General features: G+C 40.9%; 2 protein-coding genes across 5 annotated transcripts in view; both read right to left on the bottom strand.

Annotated features, from left to right (window-relative positions):
* Positions 1-136: 136 nt before the first annotated feature.
* The window catches only part of LOC135255806 (GTPase IMAP family member 9-like), a 118,743-nt gene continuing 93,102 nt past the window's right edge, over positions 137-25,777 (bottom strand). For 2 of the 4 annotated variants that reach the window (XM_064337471.1, XM_064337470.1), the window contains 3 exons: positions 5,987-6,055; positions 5,656-5,730; positions 137-2,996 (listed from right to left, as the gene is read on the bottom strand). In XM_064337471.1, coding sequence (XP_064193541.1) covers positions 2,035-2,996; positions 5,656-5,730; positions 5,987-6,055 — 1,106 coding nt within the window. In that variant the 3' untranslated portion in view covers positions 137-2,034. The remainder of the gene's footprint in view (positions 2,997-5,655; positions 5,731-5,986; positions 6,056-25,777) is intronic. The other 2 variants (XM_064337472.1, XM_064337473.1) reach the window with 1 other exon arrangement.
* The window catches only part of LOC135255807 (GTPase IMAP family member 4-like), a 41,628-nt gene continuing 38,181 nt past the window's right edge, over positions 22,331-25,777 (bottom strand). The window contains exon 3 of the mRNA XM_064337475.1: positions 22,331-23,930. Coding sequence (XP_064193545.1) covers positions 22,969-23,930 — 962 coding nt within the window. The 3' untranslated portion in view covers positions 22,331-22,968. The remainder of the gene's footprint in view (positions 23,931-25,777) is intronic.

Raw genomic sequence — 25,777 nt, 5'->3', positions numbered from 1 at the left:
ATACCTGCAGACACTGTGGCCTGAATTCCTGGCCGGAAGAAGCAGGAAGAGGCATCAATGCTAGTTTGGAGAATCATTTTGCTCCATGACTGAAATAACTAAAACGGGGACAAAAATTCAAGCCTTTGATTATAAGTTTTATTTTTAAATGTAATTCTGTCGATCGTTCGCCCGTATTACAATCAACACGGCAGGCACAAGGTTGTCCGTTCTTTGTTCCGGCAGAAATGAAGCCCAGTGGGTGAGAAAATGTTCCAGCAAGTTCATACGCCAAGTGGACCAAAGTAAGATGCCTCCCTGAAAGCATTTCAACCCACAATCACTATAGTAACACAGCAATTGCTGCAGAGTTTTTTGATCATATAAAGCACAGACATCCTTTTCTTTAACTTTTTTTTTTTCTTTTTAATGATAGGGTGCAAAAGTTTTCAATAGTGAAGCCAGCACACCCATAGTTAAAAAAAGAAAGTACAGTGCAAATTAATTCTCAAAAAAGAAAAAAAAAAAAAACGCTTGCAGAGATTATGTATCTTAAGGACATACTCCTTTTGAAATTATTGTAAGTATAACAACTTAGGCTGTTGCCTTCCTCTCTTATCCTGAGAGACTTACACAACGCTGTACATAGCATTTACATTGCATTCATTTAGGCAGCTGGGTATATATTTTACTGACAGTTTTAAAAGAATAAACCTATTTTCTCCAACACTGTGGACAAATGTTAACTTTTAGTAACTGAAGGAATCTGAATGGTGTCAGTTGGGTTAAAACAGTTCAGACTATTTTACTTGGGTTTGGAATTAACCTTCTCTCCTATCTACAGACAATAAAAATAGCAAAGCATCATGATCCCGTGTCTATACTAAGTGATTACTTGCCGGGGGGGGAAGCGAATTATTCAGTTCAAAAAATCTTTTTCCTCTTCTTGTCCGCCTCCTATCAGTATTATGGTAGTGCCGGTTCAACTTTGCTGAAATTACAATGATGGAAACAGTACCTTTGGCACATCTATCATTTAATTATATTCTGCAACCCAAGAATGGAGAATATATATATATATAGTTCTGCTGATTTTTTTGCTGTATCAACAAATGCCACATTTTGTCAGGATACAATAATAAAAAAGTGTACATAGCTAAAAATTAAAAAAAAATTAAAAATTCTTTGGAGAACACCTAATATCAGTTCATGAATAATTATCATTCATATTCATGGATGCAGTCTCTTACTCAGGATCCTTTACCCAGTCTGTCTGGAGGATTCGAGCGCATTGTAGTTATTTTCACCTAATTCTTATGGACAGGGAAGCTCGCTAGATGGTCTTACTCTTTGAGATCGTGTAGTAGGAATAAAATAAGAAAATATAATTAATGTACAGAGAATAGATACTAAGAAATAATAATAACAAATTAATAACAACAACAACAATAATAATATTCATAAAAATACATGTTTGAAACTGGAAAACTAATTTTTTAAAATTAATTTTTTATAGATGGCCAGAAAAGAAAGGAGTAAAAGCAAGGTGTGGAGTTATTTTGATTTCACACACTTAAAGATGGTGTTAATATATATATATATTTAATTTAATATTATCTTTTACTTTTTTATCTAAAAAGTTCTTTGTGTGTTTATTTTTATTTTTATTTGTTTGCTTATAAGTTAAATGTTCTTAAATATAGAAACTTTAATAAAATATAAGTTTTTCAAATTGATTTGAAAATGTTGCACTTTTTGACAAAATATCGGTCAAAACATCGGTAATCGGTGGGCTAAGACTCTCCAAAATCGGGATCGGCATCGGACCCAAAAATCAGGCATCGGTCGGGCTCTAGTTTTTTACAATCTATGTTGACTTGGAACAGGAAACAGGAATGAAGATTCAAGCCACTGGATAAAGGCAGATCTTTGAACGTTGCCTAAAATGAGACTAGAGTGTGTTGGACCTCTGGTAGAGCTTCCACTAGAGTTCCCACAAGTTGTTTACAAGTGCCACATATACTGTAAGCTTGTAATATACTGGTGGCTGTTTCCCTAGGTTCTGGTCATTGCTCTACAGACATAATTCCACATCTTGAAAATGAAGTTGTGCGTAAAGTTCGAAGTCTCTGCTTCCTCCCTGGCAGCTCTTCCTTTCTCCTGGTAGAAGCGCTCAAACTCAGCAAGTTCTCTCTTGTGCTTCTCCTCCAAAGTCCTTATCTTGAGGTCCCTCTCTTTTCCCTCATCTACTAGCTTTTCCATCTTCTTCTCCAGGTCTGTCTTCAGCTCCTCCATGTCCTTCTCAAACCTAGCCTTCAGCTCCTCCTCTTTTTGACGCAGTTTTTCCTCATACTGCCTCCTGAGCTCTTTCTCTTTCTCTTGAAGCAACCTCTCCACCTCACGGAACATCTCATTGGTGTAACACCCACCACCGTTCTCCTTCACCATTGCCTCAATTTTGTCAAGAAGATCGGTCACTTGCTGACGGTCATCGAGATTATAGTTCTCAAAGACATGGTACCGGTTTCCACATTCGGACAGCATTGATCTGAGACCGCTGTCTGCTTCTTTAATACAGTCTTCTATGTCGTCCGCAAGCTCGCTCCCTCGCGTGAACAGAACTATAATGTAGCGGGAGGCCCCTTCCCCAAACAACTCCTGTATGTGCTGCACCGTTCTTCTGTCCTCCTCTGTGAACCGATCAAGTTTTACCACCAGCAAGAAGGCATGAGGTCCCGGGGATGAGTAGTTGATGGACCTCCCAATCTCTCGCCTGACGTCCTGCTCGTTCTGTTGGTTGTCGAAGAGCCCTGGAGTGTCTACCACATACACGCTGCGTCCCGCTACCGTGCCGTGCTGTTTCTCACATGACTTAGTCTGGGATGAGAAACTCATCTTTGACTTGAATATTTTTCTGCCGAGGATTGTGTTTCCAGAAGCACTCTTCCCCACTCCTGTCTTTCCCACCAACACCAGTCTGAGTTCAGGATTTTGCTCAGTTCCAGCATCTTCGGACACTGTTGCAGAAAAGGATTAAGTGTTAACCATTAAGTTTTAAGTATTAGGCCACCTGTGGTTTATGAAATAAACTTTAGTTAGAGAAGAATTCAGTTAATATATGGACAGTTATTGAATAATAACAAAATAGTAAAGTATAACAAATTATTGGAAGTCTATCCAACCTTTTTGCAAAGTTGGAGGTGAAGAGGTGGGAGGGAGGTGGAGAGGTAGTTAAATTGACTGAAATCTTATCCACCTTAAATTTTTTTAAACCACGGGCCTAATACCTTTATCTTGTAGAGCAAGTAAAATAGGCACGAAAGTTGCTATAAATATGGCAAAGGAGAAGGAGTTAGGCTTAGATGTGCCGGGCCAAGTAAACCTATTGTGGCAACAAGGTTACTCCCAGCAAGAAATTTCAAAGAAGCTTAAGACTTCCAAAGCAAAGAAGCTTAAGATTTCCAGGTGCAGTGTTCAGTACACACACAGAAGGGTCCAGCTGATGGGCTATAATGTTAACAGGAGATGACCAAGAAGATCAAGAGGCAGGAGACAAATAACTTGTGTTGTCTAGCAAAAGAAACTGTCATAAAACTGCACCACAACTACAGGAAGAACTCAGTTCAACTAGAGAGAAACCAGTTTCCATGACTAAACAATGAAATGGCAACTATGATCTGTGGATCTAAAAGGATGTATATCTGCAAAATAACCTTGCTATGTGCTGGTAACAAGAAGAAAAGTCTCCAGTCGGCCAAACACCATCAACACTAGATGAAGAGAGATTGTGAAAAGGCAGATACACATCCTTATAGACCAGCAGGTCATAGTTGCCATTTCACTGTACTCAGGAAAACTTTGGTCGCATCGAGTTCTTCCTGTAGTTGTGGTGCAGTTTTATGATTTTTTTTTTGCTAGACACCACAAGATACTTGTCTAATCAAGTCACTATCCACAAATATATGGAGAGTATTTGCTCAGTCTCGTTATATTCTCTTGTGTCTGAAAGCGTTGCTGGTTGGGCAACATATAAACGAGACATGCCATATTCAGTTGTTGTTTTTAATTTTGCAAAGAGCGCTACCTAGGAGAATACTCAGAAAGTTACACTTATGCCTACTTCATAATAGGTGTAGAATTTGCACCCAGGTGTAATGCTACGCCTAGTTGACACAACATGTGTATTTTTTACGTCTGACACTGTGCACATTCTACGTCGGATGTAACCATAAGACCAAGGGCCTCATTTATAAAATGGACTTACGATCAATTTTGATCTTAAGTATGAATTACGCAGAAAATCACATAGAACTAGTTACTTATAAAACCTTACTTTGACGTGGAAATGATTTTATCTCTACGCAAAGTCTAGACTTGACGTAAGTGATTTTCCTGCTGGCTATGTAGGGGTACTGCAGTTTGGGACGCATTATGCATCCAAGCCTGTGGTGAACTTTGCATTAGTTTTATGAACAATTTGTTCACTGCAGCGGCAACACACTACCAAGCCAACTGTTTGGCTTTGTTTGTCAACCCTCTATTTAGTCCACTGAATAATATGTGTTGCCTGTCTTCAATCTCCTTTACCATCGGCGTGATCTCGTCTTCCAAAAAGTTTGCTTTTCTCATTTGGTCCATGGTTATTCCTGACTAAACCCTCATTTATACTAGCATTATATAAGGGGAAATTGCTAATTGTAAGGCACGTCAATTTTAAGTTAATTTGAGATTTATAGATCAGAGGTGCGTAAGTTACAAATGGGCTTTTTAGAACCTGTGTAAGCAAGGTTTATTATGCTCAGTATCTTTTGTGAATCGAACGTAAGCACACCGTCGGAAATGATCTTAAGACTAAGTTCAAGTATAAATCTAAAAACATTTCTATAAATGAGTTTGCGGCCAACAGTTACCCTTTTTACCGATTTTAAATGAACATTACATTTAGTTCGCCACAAACGCATTTTTAATAAAAATGGATGCGACTAAACAGAAAAGAGCAACTTGGCTAATGCTAACATAAGATAGATAGAAAGATAGCTAGATTAGGTCTAACAATGGTAGCCAGCTGATTTTCTGATTAGCTGGGATTTTTTTAATGGTCTGAACAAATACTACATTGATCAAAGTCAATTATAACAGCCAAATGATTGTCAACTTACTTGTTCTATCTGTGTCAGCAGCCATTTTTGTTCGCGGCGCATTACCATTTTTTAGCTAACTGTTAGCTAACGTTCGTGCCGAACAGAAAAAAAGTTTGAATATGTTTGAAAATGTTTGCGAATATTAGCGAACCGTCGCCGTCTTGAACACGCGTCAGGCCTACGTCCAGTACTAAAAAAAATGAGTTAAATAGTAATTGACCAATTGATTTAAACTTTTAAAAATGCCCATTTTACAAGCTGTTGTGTTGTGGTTAAAACGAAAAGCTAACTTCATGCTAACTTCAAATGAATTGGTGCATTGTATGTTATTTAAAGAGATCATACATATTTCTGAGATAATTTTAAAAATCACAAATCTGACTTTTTTTAGACATTATTCCTGTGTGGGCTGTATCTGCAGTATCAGTAATGGGCAATAAAATTGTCTGCGTTAAATGGCTGTCATATTTCCACACACAGATTTTTACACAGCAGAATTTAAGATTTTCTGCATATTTTACTGAGGCATACTTACAGTATGGTGGTAGGAAATCAACACTGTTTTGTCTTTTGACTGTCGGTTGGCATTCACTTTCTTCATCTTGTTTACCTACAAAAGAAGTAAACTTCATGTCACAACAAGCTCTAAAGCAGGATAAATCTAATCAATTTATTCTTTGTGAACAAGCCCTTTCCCATTTGCTCACTGAATTTATATTAATTATATTAATACTTTGGAACTTGAGAGTATTCCAGAAATGGCAAATAAATGGGAAAATGTATTGGTTTTAATTCCCCATAAATAATTTCCAAAAAATACAAATTCATTGATTTTACTAAAAATTACTGGAGATTGCAACTGGCACCTGTGTGTGGATAGGGCTGGGTCTCGGCATAGGCAACACATTCAGTCGCCTCTAGGGGGCGCCAACCGTCTGAGGGCAGGGTGAGGGGCAAATAAAGGGGGTGAAATTCATGGTAGTTGGTGAGACCTCCTCTCCCAAGTCTGTGATCCCTATATACCACCACCCCCTCACCCCATTTTTGTACCATTGAAAACAATAAAAGAAGAAAAATATGGAGCGGAGAGAAGGGGAATTGGGGAAGGGAGAGAGAATTAACATTTGAAAACTAACAAGTGAAAGAAAGTGCAATTGGACTCAGCTGTGCAGGACCCGCAGAAGTTCTCCTAGAGCGGGCTAAGCATCTGTTTTTTGCCAATAGTGTAGCTAGATTAGACTTCTACCTGTTTTGTAGTTTACCCAGCATTAGTTTTGGTGTTTGTTTGTGTAGTATTTTATTAGTCTCATTTGCTCTAACTGCATTAGGCAGGTATTGTGTGGAGCTAGTTAGCTGCTTGGCTTGTGGGGTAATTGCTCAGTCATCAGCTGCTATTCATTTGGTAATTGGCAGGGCTTGTAGTCTGGCTTGTAGTCTGGCTGGCCTCCCAGTTAGTTTTAGTGCATCTCTATCCTTCTGCCAGCACCCTTCCTCTCACTACTCCCTGCCCTCACTGCTATGCTATGTGTCAACCCCATCCCAACCTGTTTTCTCCCGTACAGAACTCGCTTCCGCAGGCGAGGCCCCCCGCGGCGACGGAACCTCTCCAACCTTCGCTATCCCTCATTGACCTCCTGTGACAACTTCACGGTCGCAGGAGGGCTATGGAACTGCCAGTCTGCTACGCGGAAGGCTGACTTCATTTCGGCCTACGCGTCCCTCCTCTCTCTACATTTCCTTGCCCTCACTGAGACCTGGATCACACCAGGCAACACTGCAACCCCTGCAGCCCTCTCCTCCTCCTTCTCCTTCTCTCACACCTCCCGCCCGTCTGGCCATGGTGGGGGCACAGGTTTGCTGATCTCTCCCTCCTGGAAATTCTCTGTTCTCCCCCTCTCTCACCTCTCCATCTCTACCTTTGAATACCACTCTGTCTCAATCACCTATCCTGTTAACTTGTATATTGCTGTTATCTATCGCCCTCCAGGGCCCCTGGGAAGCTTGCTCGATGAGCTCGACACCCTGCTCAGCTCCTTCCCAGAGGATGGCACCCCACTGATCCTCCTGGGAGACTTCAACATCCACCTTGATGCCTCCCACTCTGCAGCCTTCCTGCCCCTACTCCACTCATTCGACTTCTCCCTGATGCACTCCCCACCAACACACAAAGCTGGCAACCTCCTTGACCTGGTTATCCTGAGGAATTGCTCCTCCTCCGATCCCACAGTGACCCCTCTGCATCAGTCCGACCACCACTTCATTTCCTTCTCCCTCCCTCTTGCTCCCCTCCCTCCCTCCCCTCCATCCACTCCTACTGTCATGGTCCGCCATAACCTTTGCTCCCTCTCTCCCTCCTCTCTCCCTTCTAGTGTCACTGCTTCACTCCCCCCTCTTGAATCCTTCTCCAACCTTCCCATCCTCCACTCTGTCTTCCTCGCTCTCCTCAGCACTTGACTCTCTCTGTCCCCTAGTCTCCAGGCCGGCACGCTCGTCCCCTCCCAGTCCGTGGATGTCTGACCCCCTCCGAACCAACCGGGCCAGCCTACGTGCAGCGGAGAGGAAGTGGAGAAAATCCATGGCTCAATCTGACCTGTCTGCCTACCAATCTCTGCTAGCTACATTTTCTACTACTGTAACCTCTGCTAAAATTAATTATTATCAAACAAAAATTCATAAATCTGCCTCTAACCCTCATCAACTGTTCTCCATTTTCTCTTCTCTCCTCAGCACTCCTCCTTCCCCACCTCAGTCCTCCCTCGCTGCAGATGACTTTGCGGTTTTCTTCGATGAGAAGATTGCCGACATCCGCAGCTCCTTCACGTCCACCGCCACCCTTCCCCACTCCCCCGTCCCTGTTCCCTCCCCTTGTTTCTCCACTTTCTCTCCCCTCACTGACTCTGATGTTTCCCAGCTCCTACTCTCCCACCGCCCTACCACCTGTGCTCTTGACCCTATCCCTTCCTCTCTCCTCCAGACTATCACACCTGACATCCTCCCATTTGTCACCTCCCTTGTGAACTCCTCCTTGTCTTCTGGATGTTTCCCCTCTTCCTTCAAGCTGGCCCACATCACACCACTGCTGAAAAAGCCCACTCTGGATCCCTCCGTCATCCAGAACTACCGTCCTGTTTCTCTTCTCCTGTTTTTATCCAAAACAATTGAACGAGCTGCTTCTAACCAACTCTCCTCTTTTCTCTTACTGAACAACCTCCTAGACCCCTACCAGTCTGGCTTCAGACCTGACCACTCGACAGAGACCGCACTCCTCTCAGTCAGTGAGTCGCTTCGCACCGCACAAGCAGCCTCCCATTCGTCTGTCCCGATCCTCCTAGACCTTTCTGCTGCCTTCGACACAGTCGACCACCCCATCCTCCTGTCCTCCCTGGCAGCAATGGGGATCTGTGGCACAGCACTAGACTGGATCGAGTCCTACCTCTCCGGTCGCTCCTTCCAAATCGCCTGGGCTGGTGCAGTATCGGCACCTCGCCCCCTTGCCACAGGAGTTCCCCAGGGCTCAGTCCTTGGTCCCCTCCTATTCTCCCTGTACACCAAATCTCTTGGTCCTGTAATCTCTGCCCATGGGTTGTCCTATCATTGTTATGACACCCAACTCTTTCTCTCCTTCCCCCCCTCTGACACACAGGTCTCCGCTCGCATCTCTGCTTGTCTGAGGGACACCCAGAGCTGGATGGATAACCACCATCTTAAGCTGAACCCAGGTAAGACAGAGATGATCTTCATCCTTGCTCCATCCTCTAACCTCCTTGACTTTTCCATTTCCCTAGGGGACATTGTGGTGTCATCATCACCCACCGCAAAAAACCTCGGAGTGGTGATGGACAACAGACTGTCCCTCTCCCAGAACATCACGGCGGTGAGTCGAACGTGCAGGTTCTTCCTGTACAACATCCGTGGAATCCGCCCCTTCCTCACCACCTACGCAACCCAGCTCCTGGTTCAAGCGATGGTCCTGTCCCGCCTGGACTACTGCAACTCGCTGCTGGCTGGTCTGCCAGCATCCGCCATCAGACCCCTGCAGCTCATCCAGAATGCTGCAGCGCATCTGGTTTACAACCTCCCCAGACATTCCCATGTCACCCCCCTGCTCACTGACCTCCACTGGCTGCCTGTTATGGCTCGCATCAAATTTAAGACTTTTGTGCTTGCATACCAGGCAGCTAAGGGGTCAGCACCAGGATACATCCAGAGGATCATCAGACCCTACACACCAGCCAGACCTCTTCGTTCTGCCACCTCTGGACGCTTGGCACCTCCCCCTCTTCGTGTCTGTACTTCCTGCTCGCGTCTGCTGTCTGTCCTGGCCCCTCGCTGGTGGAATGACCTTCCCGTGGCGGTCAGAACAGCAGAGAATCTGACTACCTTCAAGCGCAAACTAAAGACTCATCTCTTCAGGCTGCACCTCTCCCCATCCCTCCCTAGCCCATAGTTTAGCTCAATGTATCTAGTTAGGCTAATACGATCACGTTAGTCTTTATTTGGCAGGATTGTTTTTGTCTGATTCTGATTAGGCAAATGTGATTTCAGTGCTAGTTTGTACTTGGCAGGATTGTTTGTTTGTTTGCTGAACAGGTTACCCTACAGGGTTGGAGTCCTGATCTATGTGGTCACTTCTGGCACTACGATCTTTACTTCACTCTAGTGTGTTTCTTTTGCACCTCTGCACCTTGAACTAATGCACTTGTTGTACGTCGCTCTGGATAAGAGCGTCTGCTAAATGCCTGTAATGTAATGTAATGTAATGAAAGCTAACATTTTGTGATACAGTTCAAGATCAACCCGTGTTCCCATATCAATCAAATGCTACATAATGCGTTGAACTGTGAACATTTGCGTCTTTAAACAGCAGTAGACTTAAACATTGCAATCTACTACTGCTTCAAGGCACAAATGTGTGCATAGTCCAATGCATTTGCATTTGATTGATACAATATACAGTGAAACGATATAGTTTAAACTGTCTTAATTTTACTGCGAAATGATGAATTCCCTTTCTTTTTAGACAGTACAAAACAAAACTGAGGATCTGGAATGGCCACTAGCAATAGTGCAGTAATAGGGATAGTAGCACCAGACGTGCATTCAAGACAGTGAGCGTTAGCTAACGTTCGTGAACATAATATTATTCCAACTTTTTTTTTCTTTTCCCCACGAACCGTTAGCTAAGGTTACCGAACAGTCTGAAAAGGCAGTGCACCACGAACAAAAATGACTTCTGACAGGAAATACACCGCGATAACAAAGGTTTCCGTTTAATCCTGAAATGTGAGCGCAAGGTAAAGTCAAAATCATCATATCGCGGGATGACTTCCTCAGCATATCGCTTAATTCTGCTGACCTGTTTAGTAGTTGCGCTACACGCCAATACATACATGCACTCGTATAGTATCTGTCATGTCAGGACCACTATCAGTGAAGTAGTCTGATATCGCGGAAGCAAATGACCCTCCGCTTAAAGCTTACAGAAGCATCAATTTTTATCAAACATGCGTTAGTGGCGAACTATATGAAATGTTCCTTTAAAAGAGTTCAACATGAACTGTTCGCCACAAACTTAGTTCGGCACGAACGTTCGTCATCTTCAACGCACGTCAGCTGTATAGTTAGAAGATAAAGATTCATGTAGCCTAGTAGTAGTAGTATGTTCAAGGATCATGCATCAGGTTTTGTTAAAATTTTCATTAAAAAACTTTATAATAAACTCCATAATTTCTTATAGATTTAAGAAAATGAGATTATAAATCGTTCACGGCAGACTGAAAACACACCAACCTTTCGTTACCGAGGTAAAGTTGGTTTCATATTGGACATTCACATTCGGCATTTTGTGCCTTAGTTAGGGACCGAGGTAAAAGTACAGTCATAATCAGGAACCTGTGTGTTTCTTGAATTTTAATAAATTGGCAATCTATTACTTGTGAAAACCGAAGGTTGTGGAAGAAGGCCAGGCATTAATAGAATAATCTGCAATTGGTTTGAGGTGTTTTTGTCCAACATTGGCAAAGTTATTGATCAAAGCAGAATTAAATGTATTTTTAATTGATTTCTTAAATTTTAATAAATTTGAAATAAATTACTTGTGAAAACCAAAGGTTGTGGAAAAAGGCCAGGCATTAATAGAATAATCTGCAATTGGTTTGAGGTGTTTTTGTCAAATATTGGCAAAGTCTCCCTCTTGCACCTACTATGGAACTTCATTGTATGGTTATATATTTACTACTTCCGTGTAAATAAATTATGTAGTTTTTACCTAAAAAAAAATTCTGTTGCTTTGGTTATGAGCATTAGCTGCATAACTAAATGTAAAGCAGTTTTTAAAATTTGGGTTAAAGTCCTGCACAACCAAGCTCAGATTGCTGGGTCTTTGGCTCGGTTTCAAATGCACCTTTTCCTTAACTTCAACTTCCAACTTAACAAGCAGAGCTTAATGAATTCAGCCATAACTAAAAGCACCAAACTATTTCTGTGAAGAAAATTGGTAAAACATTTACGTCCCAAACATCACGTCTGGACACTAAAATTCCGACAGGGATCTCTGCAATGATATTGAGTCTTTGGTAGGCTAAAGCAAAAGTGATATAAGTATGGAGAACTGAGTAACGGTGTTCACTTTCATTTTTGTTGTTCAGTTCCTGTAGAAGACAGACGCATATAAAACAGAGGTAAAGGTACGTGAATCATATTTAACATTCTTTTAAAGTTATTTTTAAAAATGTCTTAGATTTTAAAACTATTGTAACTGAAATACAGATTAAGAAAAGATAGGACATGACTAAAGTGTAACATTTAACAGAAGGAAAGATGAAAAGCTAAAGCTAGGTGGTAAGCCTGTTCTGGTCAACAGGAACATTAAAATATAAAGTACTCCTCTATTTCACAAATATCCTTTTGTAAACATACTGAAAGAACTGGGAAGTCACTCCTATGCTATTTGCTGCAGACATACAAATGAGGACCTTATTACGATCGCATTTTACAGAAGAAAAACAAAAAGAAAATGATTTAAAAGTGTGAAAGCGCAAATATGGCTGTTTCAGTGGTCTGGTTGTATTATGTTCTGGCTACAAACTTGACTGGAGCTCGTCAGGCTGGTTTTATAGTCATGCATGGGCAGACTTGATCCTCATTTCTAGCATAATACAGACCTCTAGTAAATATACAAATTACAGATACAAATCAAACCAGTGTGGAAAATACTGGCTTTTGATTCTCATTGCTCCTCATCCATCCTGCAATAATGATATAAACCTTCTTTTTAGGGGTTATTCTAATTACTCAATCGTATTCAGTCGTTGAGAATAGTCCCCATGCTCAAGTGTCCTTAAGACTGAAAGTAGATCAAACAAAAGTTTATATCAGAACAAGAGCATATGGACAAGATCAAAGTGATTATTAATCAATTAAACTAAGGATACAAATGATCAAAAAGGTTTTATTTTGCTCAGTTTTTTTTTCTTTGTTTGGCCAAAGGCAGGTTTCAGACTGTATTGGCAGTAATTTTTATTGGTAGTTGCAATATTCAGGAAATCTTTTGACATATGTAACAGAAGTAGTTGTCGATTCTACAGTATATTGCAAAACGAATTGCCTTCCAGTTCTGGCTATTGTCTCAAGATTCTTCTCCCTTCATTTGGCTTTTAGAAGTTTTCAGAGTCTCTCTGTTCTCATGACTCAGGGGGAAATATCCTTTGTTTTAAGGAGGCAAATGTCTGTACTGAGCTGCAAAATTATGTCCAATGTCTTCCACCGCCGACTGAAAACTCACCCGGTTGGGCACCCCTTGTCAAATTGCATGTTCAAAGGAATCTCTATATAACTGAAAAGAAGTTAACACTCAGGCTGTTAGATGTTAGATATGACAATCTGAAATGCATTGAGACAAATATTTAAGTGTGCTATTTCAATGTGCCACAAATCTAGATCCTGGGAATGAAAAGCCATCGTTCGGTGATATGGGTGTTTGATAGCATTTTGCTTTAAATAAATAAATAAAAATTGGTGTGGATGAGTAGGGGGGAATGTGTTGTGGGTGGAGGATTGGGGAATTATATGAATTCTCAATATCCCTGTCATCAAAGCATATACATGGTTCACAGAGTTGGCCTGAACAACAGAAAACCCTCCCAACAGCAATGCATGAAACAGTGAAATTGCCCTGACAAGCTCTTCTGGTCAGGCACGACCAGTTCTGTGAAATCTGTAAAAGACTAGATCTCATTACTTGAGCGTAGAATGTGAAGAAATGTCTTTTTGGTTGCTGTTTTCTTATCTGAAATGTGCGCAAAGTGCAGTTACCTCTCATGGCCACATGGTGCCATCTTTAATGTTAACGCACATTTGATATGGTTGCCATATGTTTATATAAGGTATTTGCTATGTTATTATTCTAATGTTTATGCAAACAAAAAGTGCATAGTGCTGCTAATTTAATATGTGGTTTTCAATATAAAACTTAGTGAAATGATTTCAGTGTGTGTATCAGTAGCCTACTTTTTGAATATTTTCAGCACATTTTAACAATACCGCAATAATACTGATAACCGTGATCATTTAGATTGCATGTCTTCTTTATAAAGTAAGATGGAGGTATCATATCACCTGAATTAGATTGATAAAATGGCGGGTGAGCTAGGACGGCAGTACACTGGAGAGCTGTTCCAGAAGGCAGAAGAGAAGAGGAAAAAAGAACAGGTGGAGCGCATGAGGAGAGAAGAGGAAGGACTCAGACCAGGTTGAGTATTTTATAACTAACAGTTTACAAAGTGCATGGTTGGTACATACTTGTAATTGACATGTAATGGAAAAATGCATTAAAAATGTACAGGTCACAAAACACATTTTTACTCTCACATGCAGATATGCACATTCCCAGAGAATTTTTGTCAAAAGGCCAAAAACATATACAATATAGTTTGTTGATATTATTCTCTTTTTTACTCATGTATTTCACATATATAACACTGTAAAACCTGCCTAACCAGGTGTAGATAAAGAAATGCAGTGTGTCCCCTTGTTATACTAAGGGCTTAAGAGTGGGTGGAAAAAAAGTGGGGAAAAAATGAAAAAAACATTTGCTTTTTGATCATTTACTCTTTGTGCCACTTGATTCTCCAATTATCAATTTTGTAAACAATGCAATATTTACAATAGCAGTAGCATCTGTTGGAAAAATGTTGTTTTTCAGAAACATATTTTAACATGAAGATAGAGAAAACAATTAAACTAAACAAAACAGTAAAGGTGAAATCCAGACGTATTTTAACCACTGAACGGCAATCAAGATTAGATTTAGGTTAGATTCTTTATTGTCCTTCAAGAGGAAATTTGTGACAGGTGCTGGTGTTTTGGTCCGCAAGTAGGGCAAGGTCATTTTTCAGTTTTTTACATATTACGAAAGTGCAGATTATAAGATATACATTGAAATCTGAAAATAGTTGAAGAAGATATGCTTATTTGAATGTTGGTACTCCTAAAATCAAATAGCAGAGAAAATCCCCTTGAAAGATCTTGAACTTTTCACACTTCTCACAGGGAGATAATGGGTGGGAACAATAGCTAGTTAACTCCACCCCAACCACTCCCCCACTAGAGTACCTGTAAATCCTTGCCCATTTAGGGGTTACCCTATTTAAAGATGTGAATACCACAGAGACTAGAAAAATGTCTTAAATGAAGTAATACATTTGTACCATTTGTAATACTAGCTTAGATTACTCATAATTTTGTAAGAAATAAAGTGCCACAAATGCAATGGTCAAGGCAAAAAATCTATAATGATAATAAGGGTGGATATGTAGAACTACTAAAGATCTATGAAGCAAAAATTAAGCAGTGTACCCAGCATCTTCAAATCTACCCACAATGTATAAATTATTAACACTGGTCTAAAATAGCTAAGGGTCCAGAAACAAATCCAAAATCTCTCCAAAAAGGAATATAATGCTTTTTGTCCATTGTAAAGCATATGAGCCCCTTATGAAGGTTTAAGATGAAACATAGATATAATGCAAACATATAGTCACACAATGCTGCACAGTACCTAAATGTGTAATAATTAACTCTTGTATGTAGCCTATTTCTATACTCCGTACACTCCTATGTTTTCTTGTATGGGAATGGGACGATATAAAAACATTTTTCAGCCGTCCACCACGTTTGGGCAATGTTTAAACACTCTCCTCATCACTGTTGTATGCGTCACAAAAACCATTACACTACTAACGCTTACATCACAGTGTGAAATATCCACATTACATAATACCACTAACCTATTTAAATACACTCAATTTCTAAAATAACATAATAACCGAAATATTTTGAGCAATAATACTTACATAGCAATGATGAAATCTTATCTATGAGACAGTAAATCAATGACAGTTATATCCGCTTCTGTTTTGCACCAGAAAACGATGTCAGATAGGTCTATCAGCAAACATATGGCTTAGCTATGCCCAGAAGTCCTCAATAATAATGGTATTTTCCAAGGAATTACGAGAAATCGTTGACAACGTTTCGCTAGGTGCAACGTCTTTTAATGCTACCATATAGAGCGAATGCCATGGTAAGAAAATGTTATGTTACGCTAATCTATAAAACGCTATTCCAAAAGAAAAATTAGACATGTTATACATCGTTAGAAGCTTATACTCTCACCTACTGATTGAGCGTCCGCCATTTTAGCAACATCACGCAGTAAACAAACATAGGCAACTACCACACGGCTTTATTTATGGGCGGTGGCTTGACCGAAACAAAGTGACAATAGCCAACGAAATCAAACATGCTAATTAAACTGCACCCCCATCAGGCTTCCAAAACCCGGCTGTAAGAATCACTAAAACAAGCCGACTTTGCTGACAAATTATAAGTATTTAGTGACCCTAAAAATGTTGTTTATTCTATTGAGTGACTTCTTCAACACTTTAACTTTCGTAATATGAAAAAAAGGAAAACAGTAAAAAAAAATTTAAAAAACCTTTTTTGCTTCCTAGCGCGATTTCAAGATTTGCGACTTGCGGACCTTTTCTCCAGCACCCGTCACATTTGTTACCACTATCCATACATTGCACATGCCTCAATACAACACAATATATACATAAATACATACAAGTACATTACAAGCAATTACATTAACAAAATATTCCATTCAGTTACAAAATTTCAGAGGGGAAAATATGGCTGGGATCAAATTATGTTCAAGATCTCTTTTGCTTATTTTTATAAGCACAACACAAAGAAATGTAAGTGCTTATAAAATTTGCAAAACACATCTTATATGTATATATAAGGTGTTCTCCAATGTTAAGATTTGACTTATTAAGTTGCATAGTGGCTTTCCAGTCTTGGTGTTTTCTACCATTGAAACGATATTGTTATTGGGCTAGTACTAATAGTTATGTGTTAGAAGTTGGCTCTTTTGAAAAAGCGAGTCCAAATTTCAGGGAAGGGAAGTAAACTAATATAAAATCCGTGTTTTACAGAGTGCAATGAGAAACCAGAACTGAGGATGTTACTGATCGGGAAGACTACGACAGCTAACAGGACTGCAAGCAATATCATCCTTCCGGGGGGACTTCAGCGTTCAGAAACAAGTGGCTGTCAGAAAATAAATGGAGAAGTGCTTGGGAGGAGAGTAACTGTGGTTGAGACTCCAGGACTCTCTGATGAAGAAAGGGGTCTCAAAGAAATCATGCAGGACATCAAGTTGTGCATCTGCCTTACTTTACCAGGACCTCATGCCTTTGTCATGTTAGAAGAGCCAGGACAAAGTACTGAGAGGAAGGACACATTAGAGCGGATCAAATTAGTGTTTGGTGACCAAGCGGTGAAGTATGCATTTTTACTTATCATTGAAAGTAGCGAGAATCCTGTTCGTCTCAGGTCTAATGACAGTCATTCCTCTGAGGTTACTTGTCTACCTGTATTAACATTTCACACACATGACAGCACATATAGGCACAGGCAAGTCACTTTGCTTCTACAGGTAATAGATAACATGGTGCATAAAAATGGTGGAAGCTTCTTCACAAACGAGATGTATGCAAAGACTGAGAAAGCCATCAGAGAAGCACAAATGAAAATTCTGGAGAAGAGAAAGTCAGAGATAATCAAAAGCAGACGTGTCAGGTGGGAGGAATATGAAATCAGTGTGGAGTGGAGAAAAATGTTGCAGGATGTCAGAAGGTTGGCAGAATTGGAGAATCAGTTTGTGACCGCAGTAGATAAACTACTTCATAGAAAACACAGTTACACTGGAATGCTGGCTACAGTGGGAGCTGTAGTGGGAGCTGTAGTAGCTGGCCCAATAGGAGCAGGGATTGGGCTAGTAGTAGGATCAGCTCTAGGACTCACTATAGATATCACAGAATTTATAGTGATGCATGACAGAATAGCAAGGAGATATGCGATGTGACCAGAAAGATACTGCACAATTCGATGAGGAAATGGCAATGATTGTCTTAGATTATGGGCATTATTTAATCAACATATGCTTTTAAGTTTGATTTAAATGATTATTTTAAGTACTGTCAGTTTTATAATACGCAATCCATTGAGCATTTAATAATTAAGAATTAGTTAAGCGTCACAGATTTAATAATTTAATACATTTTCATAAATCTAATGCAAAATTAAACTAGTCTTCCATATTGCCATATCGTTCTTGTACCCTGTAAGGTGTGGTTATAGGTTTTGGTGGTGGACAGGTTTGTCTCATTAATGTATAATATGCTATTTCCAATTCACAGTCTGCTGCTGTATTTTAACCTTTATTTTATTAGCCTTATTAGTTAGTACGCTGGTCAGGATTGCACAGAGATGCATCAGAGGAAGACCGGTAACTTGCAACTTAATAGGCAGACAGTACCTACTATCTGCACGCACAAATTTTGCAGGAGTTGTCCTCCTCCGGTGGACTGTGCCATGAAAACAAAAGAAGAAGCACTGGCCTGATACTGGCCTGATTTCACAAGCCTCGGTAGACCACAGTAATTCTGCTGTCTCTCCAAAACGTGATGCCCCATGCTTTAAGAGGAATTTACAGGATCTAGCTGTGACCAGTACAAACGCACGCGAAATTGCAGTGAAATGTGGGTTAAAACTGTCTAAAAGAAAGACCTCGATCATGTGCGGATAAGAAAGTGTCCCCAGGCCTTGAAGGTCACTTGTTAATAATGAATCCTTTGAAGAGTAGGTTTTTTGGGGAAAAAAAAAAAATTAAATTTTAAGTCAGTGTTCTAGAACTCCATTGCTTTCGGCTGCCAACAGTGATTGTTACATCAGCATTAGAATGTTCAGTTAAGAATAATAATGCAATAATGTTTCCTGGTAATAGAATGTGATGTGTCGATTTGCTTTTTCCCTTGTTATTAAAATACCGAATGCCCGAATTAAACCTTAATGTATACTGAATATATGCTCTATTGTTGTAATATTTGAAACAAAATTTTTTTGACGTTAAATCCATTAGAAAAGCTGCTGACTAGAAAGTCAGATTAGATTAGATTCAACTTTATTGTCATTGACACATGTCACGAGTACAGAGCAACGAAATGAATAGTTAGATGAGAAATGGGAGAACAGGAGGAAGGAGGAGGGAAACCTCAGCACAGAGCAACGTCATAAAACATTACAACAATACTCGAAGACTTGCACATGTGGTAGGGGGTAGGGTGTCGGGGAGGGGAAGTGTCGCAGCACAGACACTGGGGGGAGCACGCAGCCGTCTGGCGCATCGCTCAAAACCCTCAGCAGACTGCACTGTAACGGGGGAGGGAGGGGGGAGGGGAGCCAAGAAGGCGTTGAGTTGGAGGTAGTGTGTGTGTTATGTATCTTTGTATGTATGTGTGTGTAAGTCCATGGACTTCATCTCCACTGCAGTCTCAACATTGTCTCTGCCGTCTGATACTGATGACGAGGACACGGCCGTTGCCCTGGAGACAACCTCGAAGAGTCCTGATCCAGAGACAAAGTTCATAGGAGCAGGGAGGTGGGGGGTAGGGCTGAGCATCTGTCTGCATAACAATCCAGGAGAGTGGACAGATATCAGCCTTCCAAGGCTGAGGTGGGGGAGCCAATGAAGATAAGGATTGTTTTGGGTTCAGGCAGACTTCTGCTTATTTCGTCTGCCTTTAGTCCTGTGGTTCTCTCAGCGTTGTTCCAATCATCCGAATTTGTTGGCCCATTTCAGTGAGCCGAACCGACAACTTCTCCAAGTTGGTATCCATCATGCGAATTTGCGATACGATCACATCCAGTTTGCGATTGAGCTCGCAAATCGCTTGAGTCTGAGTGTTGACAGCCCTGCCCGTTCCCTTAATGGCGTGCAGCTTCCCAGTTAGTGCTGCCAACGCCTTCTGAACTTTGCGATAAATCAGGATGCTGCCAGCTCCAAACAGCAGAAAGCCTGTTATCATAATTCCAATCAAGTAAACGTCTTCAACATCCTCAACGGAAAGGATCGACAGGCACACGACCCTCCACTCCATCCAGGAGTCCATCGTGTATCCGGCTGCAAACATTCCGTCAGGGCAAGAGGGCTCTCCCTTACCCGTTCTTCTCGTCGAGAAAAATACTGTCAATTGCGTTGAGAGACCAGTTGATCAGATCCATGATTTTAGGTTTCGGAGGGAAATGCAGAGAGAGGCTCCGGGTAGTTCAGGCAGAGACAGCACAAGACAAGAGAGAAGCAAGCAGGGGGAGATAAGAGCAGGGAGGGAGCAGAGGAAAAAGCGTCCGCCTTCGTTGAGAGCAGGAAGCAGAAGCAGGCTGTCATGTTTGTCCATTTAAGTCATTCTGTCACGGATTCGGGCGGTTGGACCCAGGCTCATTTTTATAAGCACAACACAAAGTACTGTAAGTGCTTATAAAATTTGCAAAACACAGCTTGATCCCAACCAAATGTTTGTTATCATCTAACAATCTGCACATGCTTTCAGCCTGTAGAGTGTGCACCATGGCACCCTGCACTCCCTGTTGGATATTAGACATCTTTATTTCTGTTTCCCTTTGCATGGTCGCAAGTCATGTATCAGTTTTGTTTTTTCTGCTGAACTAGCAAGGATTTTTGTCATATAAATATATATATAAGGTGTTCTTCAATGATTTTACTTATTAATTTGCTTAGTGGCTTCCCAGTCTTGGTGTTTTCTAGCATTGAAACCATACTGTTATTGGGCCAATACTATTAGTTACGTGTTCGAGGTTGGCTTTTTGGAAAAAGCAAGTCCAAATTTGAGGGAAGGGAAATACACTAATATAAAATCCTTATTTTACAGAGAGGAATGAGAAACCAGAATTTAGGATATTACTGATCGGAAATACTATGGAAGCTCAGGGTCGGATCTAGAAGTGGGCAGGGGTGGGCAGTGCCCACCCAAATTTCTGCTATGCCCGCCCAATTGGTCAACTTTATTCTGCGCCATTTGAATCTGCCAATCACTTTTATTTCATTTTTATTTCAAAATTTAATTTCTAATTTATTGTTGCTGTAGTTTGTTGTAGTGTTGTGTTGAATAAGGGTCTTTGCTGGTAGTGGTCTAGTTTACTAGATAAATAGCTAGCTAGCCAGCTAAATGGTAAATGGACTGCATTTATATAGCGCTTTTATCCAAAGCGCTTTACAATTGATGCCTCTCATTCGCTAGAGCAGTTAGAGGTTAGGAGTTAGGTGTCTTGCTCAAGGACACTTCGACATGCCCAGGGCGGGGTTTGAACCGGCAACCCTCCGACTGCCAGATAATCGGTCTTACCTCCTGAGCTATATCGCCCCTAACGTTACCGTTAGCTAGAAAGCACACTAGAACAGTATTTAACATTTGAAAGTTTGCTAATGTTGATATCAGTGCTCAGCATGGCTGGATTATGGACCGGGCCAGTGGCATGCAGTCATTATTTGCTACGTGCTGAGGTCAAATAGGACCTGGGTCAAATACGCATTTGTTTTGGATTCAAATACGTTTCTATGCTTTACTGGTCTTGTCTGGTGTATTGGAACCAATGAAAACCCCACCTTCTGGTCGTATTGGCTCAGTTACACCAGGCAAAATCAACAGAGCACAGAAAAGAGTTTGAATCCCAAACAAATACGTGTTTGACCCAGGTCTGGTGCTGAGTGACTGTTACCTGCACAGCCCGTTCAGTTTAATGATTGAAAGTCCTGTGAGCCTTACAGTCACAGGTGTTCTGTAGCGTATGTGCAAACTTGCTCTCAGGTTCTCCTATATAGCCGCTATTTTTTCTCGGCGCAAATACCAAGAACCTCACACGACACGACTCTGGGTGTCTGGGATCTTCACATTCTCACCAGCGTCTCGTGATCTTCTGCTCTCTCAAACCAACGAATCATTCTACGTTCCTTTTCCCCAAAAAACCACGTCTTATGGTGCCGCACGCAAACACGTATGTAACAGCTGTCAGTCAATGACTTGAGTAAACAAATTAAAAGGGTTCGCTTATCACAGCAAAACAAAAGAATTTATTTAAATCAACGAGTCACTGACAGGATGTGGCAGCTCTGCTCATTTTTGGGGTTCTTATTTCTCCATAACTACATTACACAGCATGCTGGTTTTCCTTGTGTTTCAGCAAGAATGATTCATTTAAGTCACTGATTGGCTAGAAAGTCCACACTCCTTGTTCTCAACAAGGCCTTAATTGGCTGCCGACTGAAAGGAAACCACAAATACCTGCAGACACTGTGGCCTGAATGCCTGGCCTGAAGAAGCAGGAAGAGGCATCAATGCTAGTTTGGAGAATCATTTTGCTCCATGACTGAAATAACTAAAACAGGGACAAAAATTCAAGCCTTTGATTATAAGTTTTTTTTTGTTTGTTTTTTTTAATGTAATTTTGTCGATTGTTTGCCCGTCTTACGGCTGGCACAAGGTTGTCCGTTCTTTGTTCCGGCAGAAATAAATTCCAGTGGGTAAGAAGATAGTAAGTTCATACGCCAAGTGGACCAAAGTAAGATGCCTCCCTGAAAGCATTTTAATCCACAATCACTATAGTAACATAGCAAATCCTGCAGAGTTTTTTGATCATATAAAGCAATCTTTTTCTTTAACTTTTAATTTTTCTTTTTAATGGTAGGGTGCAAAAGTTGTTAGTTCAATGAAGCCAGGAATGACACCTCTACCTGTAGTTTAAAAAAAGTACAGTGCAAATGAATTCTTAAGAATTTTCTTTATTGATTTATTTATTGAATTCTCTTTATTGATCAACAAATGCCACATTTTGTCAGGATACAATAATAAAAAAGTGTGCATAGCTAAAAAAAATATATAGAAATTCTTTGGAGTTCAGACCAGTGTTGGTCTCAACACTTAATATCAGTTCATGAATAATTATCATTCATATTCATGGCTGCAGTCTCTTACTCAGGACCCTTTACCAAGTCTGTCTGGAGGAATGGTGAAGACGTCTTCAAGTCTCCAGCTGGCCCGCTGTTGGGTCGGTGGCCTACATGGAATAGCTGGTCACAAGGCCAATTGTTGCCAAGGCTGAGGTGAGCGGAGCTTGTTTTTGAAAGCCTACCAGACAGTGTTCGCTTGGGATAGAAAGGTGAGGCTGGAGTCTGTATTTTTTCCTGTGTCTAGAAAAGGACTTTGTTCTGAAAAGCTGGTAGGAATATCAGTTTTTTTTCCAATCTATGTTGACTTGGAACAGGAAACAGGAATGAAGATTCAAATCACTGGATAAAGGCAGATCTTTGAACGTTGCCTAAAATGAGACTAGAGTGTGTTGGAGCTTCCACTAGAGTTTCCACGAGTCATTCACTGTACAAGTGCCACATATACTGTAAGCTTGTGATATACTGGTGGCTGTTTCCCTAGGTTCTGGTCATTGCGCCACAGACATAATTCCACATCTCGAAAATGAAGTTGTGTGTAAAGTCCGAAGTCTCTGCTTCATCCCTGGCAGCACTGCCTTTCTCCTGGTAGAAGCGCTCAAACTCAGCGAGTTCTCTCTTGTGCTTCTCCTCCAAAGTACTTATCTTGAGGTCCCTCTCTTTTCCCTCGTCTAATAGCTTTTCCATCTTCTTCTCCAGGTCTGTCTTCAGCTCCTCCATGTCCTTCTCAAACTTAGCCTTCAGCTCCTCCTCTTTTTCACGCAGTTTTTCTTCATAATGGCTCCTGAGCTCTTTCTCTTTCTCTTGAAGCAACCTCTCCACCACACGGAACATCTCATTGGTGTAACACCCACCACCGTTCTCCTTCACCATTGCCTCAATTTTGTCAAGAAGATCGGTCACTTGCCGACGGTCATCGAGGTTATTATTCTCAAAGACATGGTACCGGTTTCCACATTCGGACAGCATTGATCTGAGACCGCTGTCTGCTTCTTTAATATAGTCTTCTATGTCGTCCGAAAGCTCGCTCCCTCGCGTGAACAGAACTATAATGTAGCGGGAGGCCCCTTCCCCAAACAACTCCTGTATGTGCTGCACCGTTCTTCTGTCCTCTTCTGTGAACCGATCAAGTTTTACCACCAGCAAGAAAGCATGAGGTCCCGGGGATGAGTAGTTGATGGACCTCCCTATCTCTCGCCTGACGTCCTGCTCATGCTGTTGGTTATCGAAGAGCCCTGGCGTGTCCACCACATACACACTGCGTCCCGCTACCGTGCCGTGCTGTTTCTCACATGACTTAGTCTGGGATGAAAAACTCATCTTTGACTTGAATATTTTTCCTCCAAGGATCGTGTTTCCAGAAGCACTCTTCCCCACTCCTGTCTTTCCCACCAACACCAGTCTGAGTCCAGGGTTTTGCTCAGTTCCAGCATCTTCGGACACTGTTGCAGAAAAGGATTAAGTGTTAACCATTAAGTTTTAATGGTTTAATGACATACAGCACAGGCCAAAAGTATTAGGCAACCTGTGGTTTATGAAATAAACTTTAGTTAGAGAAGAATTCAGTTAATATATGGACAGTTATTGAATAATACACCAAAGTATAACAAATTAATGGAAGTCTATCCAACCTTTTTGCAAAGTTGGAGGTGAAGGGGTGGGAGGGAGGTGGGAGGTGGTTTTTTTAAACCACGGGCCTAATACCTTTAGCCTCTAGAGCAAGTAAAATATGCACGAAAGTTGCTATAAATATGGCAAAGGAGAAGGAGTTAGGCTTAGATGTGCCAGCCCAAGTAAACTTATTGTGGCAACAGCGAGAAATTGCAAAGAAGCTTAAGATTTCCAGGTGCAGTGTTCAGTACACACTCAGAAGGGTCCAGCTGATGGGCCATAATGTTAACAGGAGAAGACCAAGAAGATCAAGAGGCAGGAGACAAATAACTTGTGTTGTCTAGCAAAAGAAACTGTCATAAAACTGCACCACAACTACAGGAAGAACTCAGTTCAACTAGAGAGAAACCAGTTTCCATGACTAAACAATGAAATGGCAACTATGATCTGTGGATCTAAAAGGATATATATATGCAAAATAACCTTGCTATGTGCTGGTAACAAGAAGAAAATTCTCCAGTGGGCCAAACACCATCAACACTAGATGAAGAAAGATTGTGAAAAGGCAGATACACATCCTTTTAGACCAGCAGGTCATAGTTGCCATTTCACTGTACTCTGGAAAACTTTGGTCGCATCGAGTTCTTCCTGTAGTTGTGGTGCAGTTTTATGATTTTTTTTTTGCTAGACACCACAAGATACTTGTCTAATCAAGTCACTATCCACAAATATATGGAGAGTATTTGTTCAGTCTCGTAATATTCTCTCGTGTCTGAAAGTGTTGCTGGTTGGGTAATGTATAAACGAGACGTGCAATATTCAGTGGTTGTTGTTTTTAATTTTGCAAAGAGCGCTACCTAGGAGAATACTCAGAAAGTTACACTTATGCCTACTTCATAATAGTAGAATTTGTACCCAGGTGTAACGCTACGCCTAGTTGACACAACATGTGTATTTTTTACGTCTGACATTGCGCACATTCTACGTCAGATGTAACCATACGACCAAGGGCCTCATTTATAAAATGGACTTATGGTCAATTTTGATCTTAAGTATGACTTACGCAGAAAATCACATAGAAGTAGTTATTTATAAAACCTTACTTTGACGTGGAAATGATTTTATCTCTACGCAAAGTCTAGACTTGACGTAAGTCATTTTCTTGCTGGCTATGTAGGGGTACTGCAGTTTGGGATGCATATGCGTCCAAGCCTGTGGTGAACTTTGCATTAGCTTTATGAACAATTTGTTCACTGCAGCGGCGACACACTACCAAGCCAACTGTTTGGCTTTGTTTGTCAACCCTCTATTTAGTCCACTGAATAATATGTGTTGCCTGTCTTCAATCTCCTTTACCATCGGCGTGATCTCGTCTTCCAAAAAGTTTGCTTTTCTCATTTGGTCCATGGTTATTCCTGACTAAACCCTCATTTGTACTAGCATTATATAAGGGGAACTTGCTAATTGTAAGGCACGTTCAGGTGCCGTCAATTTTAAGTTAATTTGAGATTTATAGATCAGAGGTGTGTAAGTTACAAATGGGCTTTTTAGAACCTGTGTAAGCAAGGTTTTTTATGCTCAGTATCTTTTGTGAATCGAACATAAGCACACCGTCGGAAATGATCTTAAGACTAAGTTCAAGTATAAATCTAAGAACATTTCTATAAATGAGGCCCCA

This window comes from Anguilla rostrata, chromosome 5 (assembly GCF_018555375.3).
Source record: "Anguilla rostrata isolate EN2019 chromosome 5, ASM1855537v3, whole genome shotgun sequence".
In the NCBI taxonomy this organism is placed as follows: domain Eukaryota; kingdom Metazoa; phylum Chordata; class Actinopteri; order Anguilliformes; family Anguillidae; genus Anguilla; species Anguilla rostrata.
This window is presented reverse-complemented; position numbering and strand designations above follow the sequence as displayed.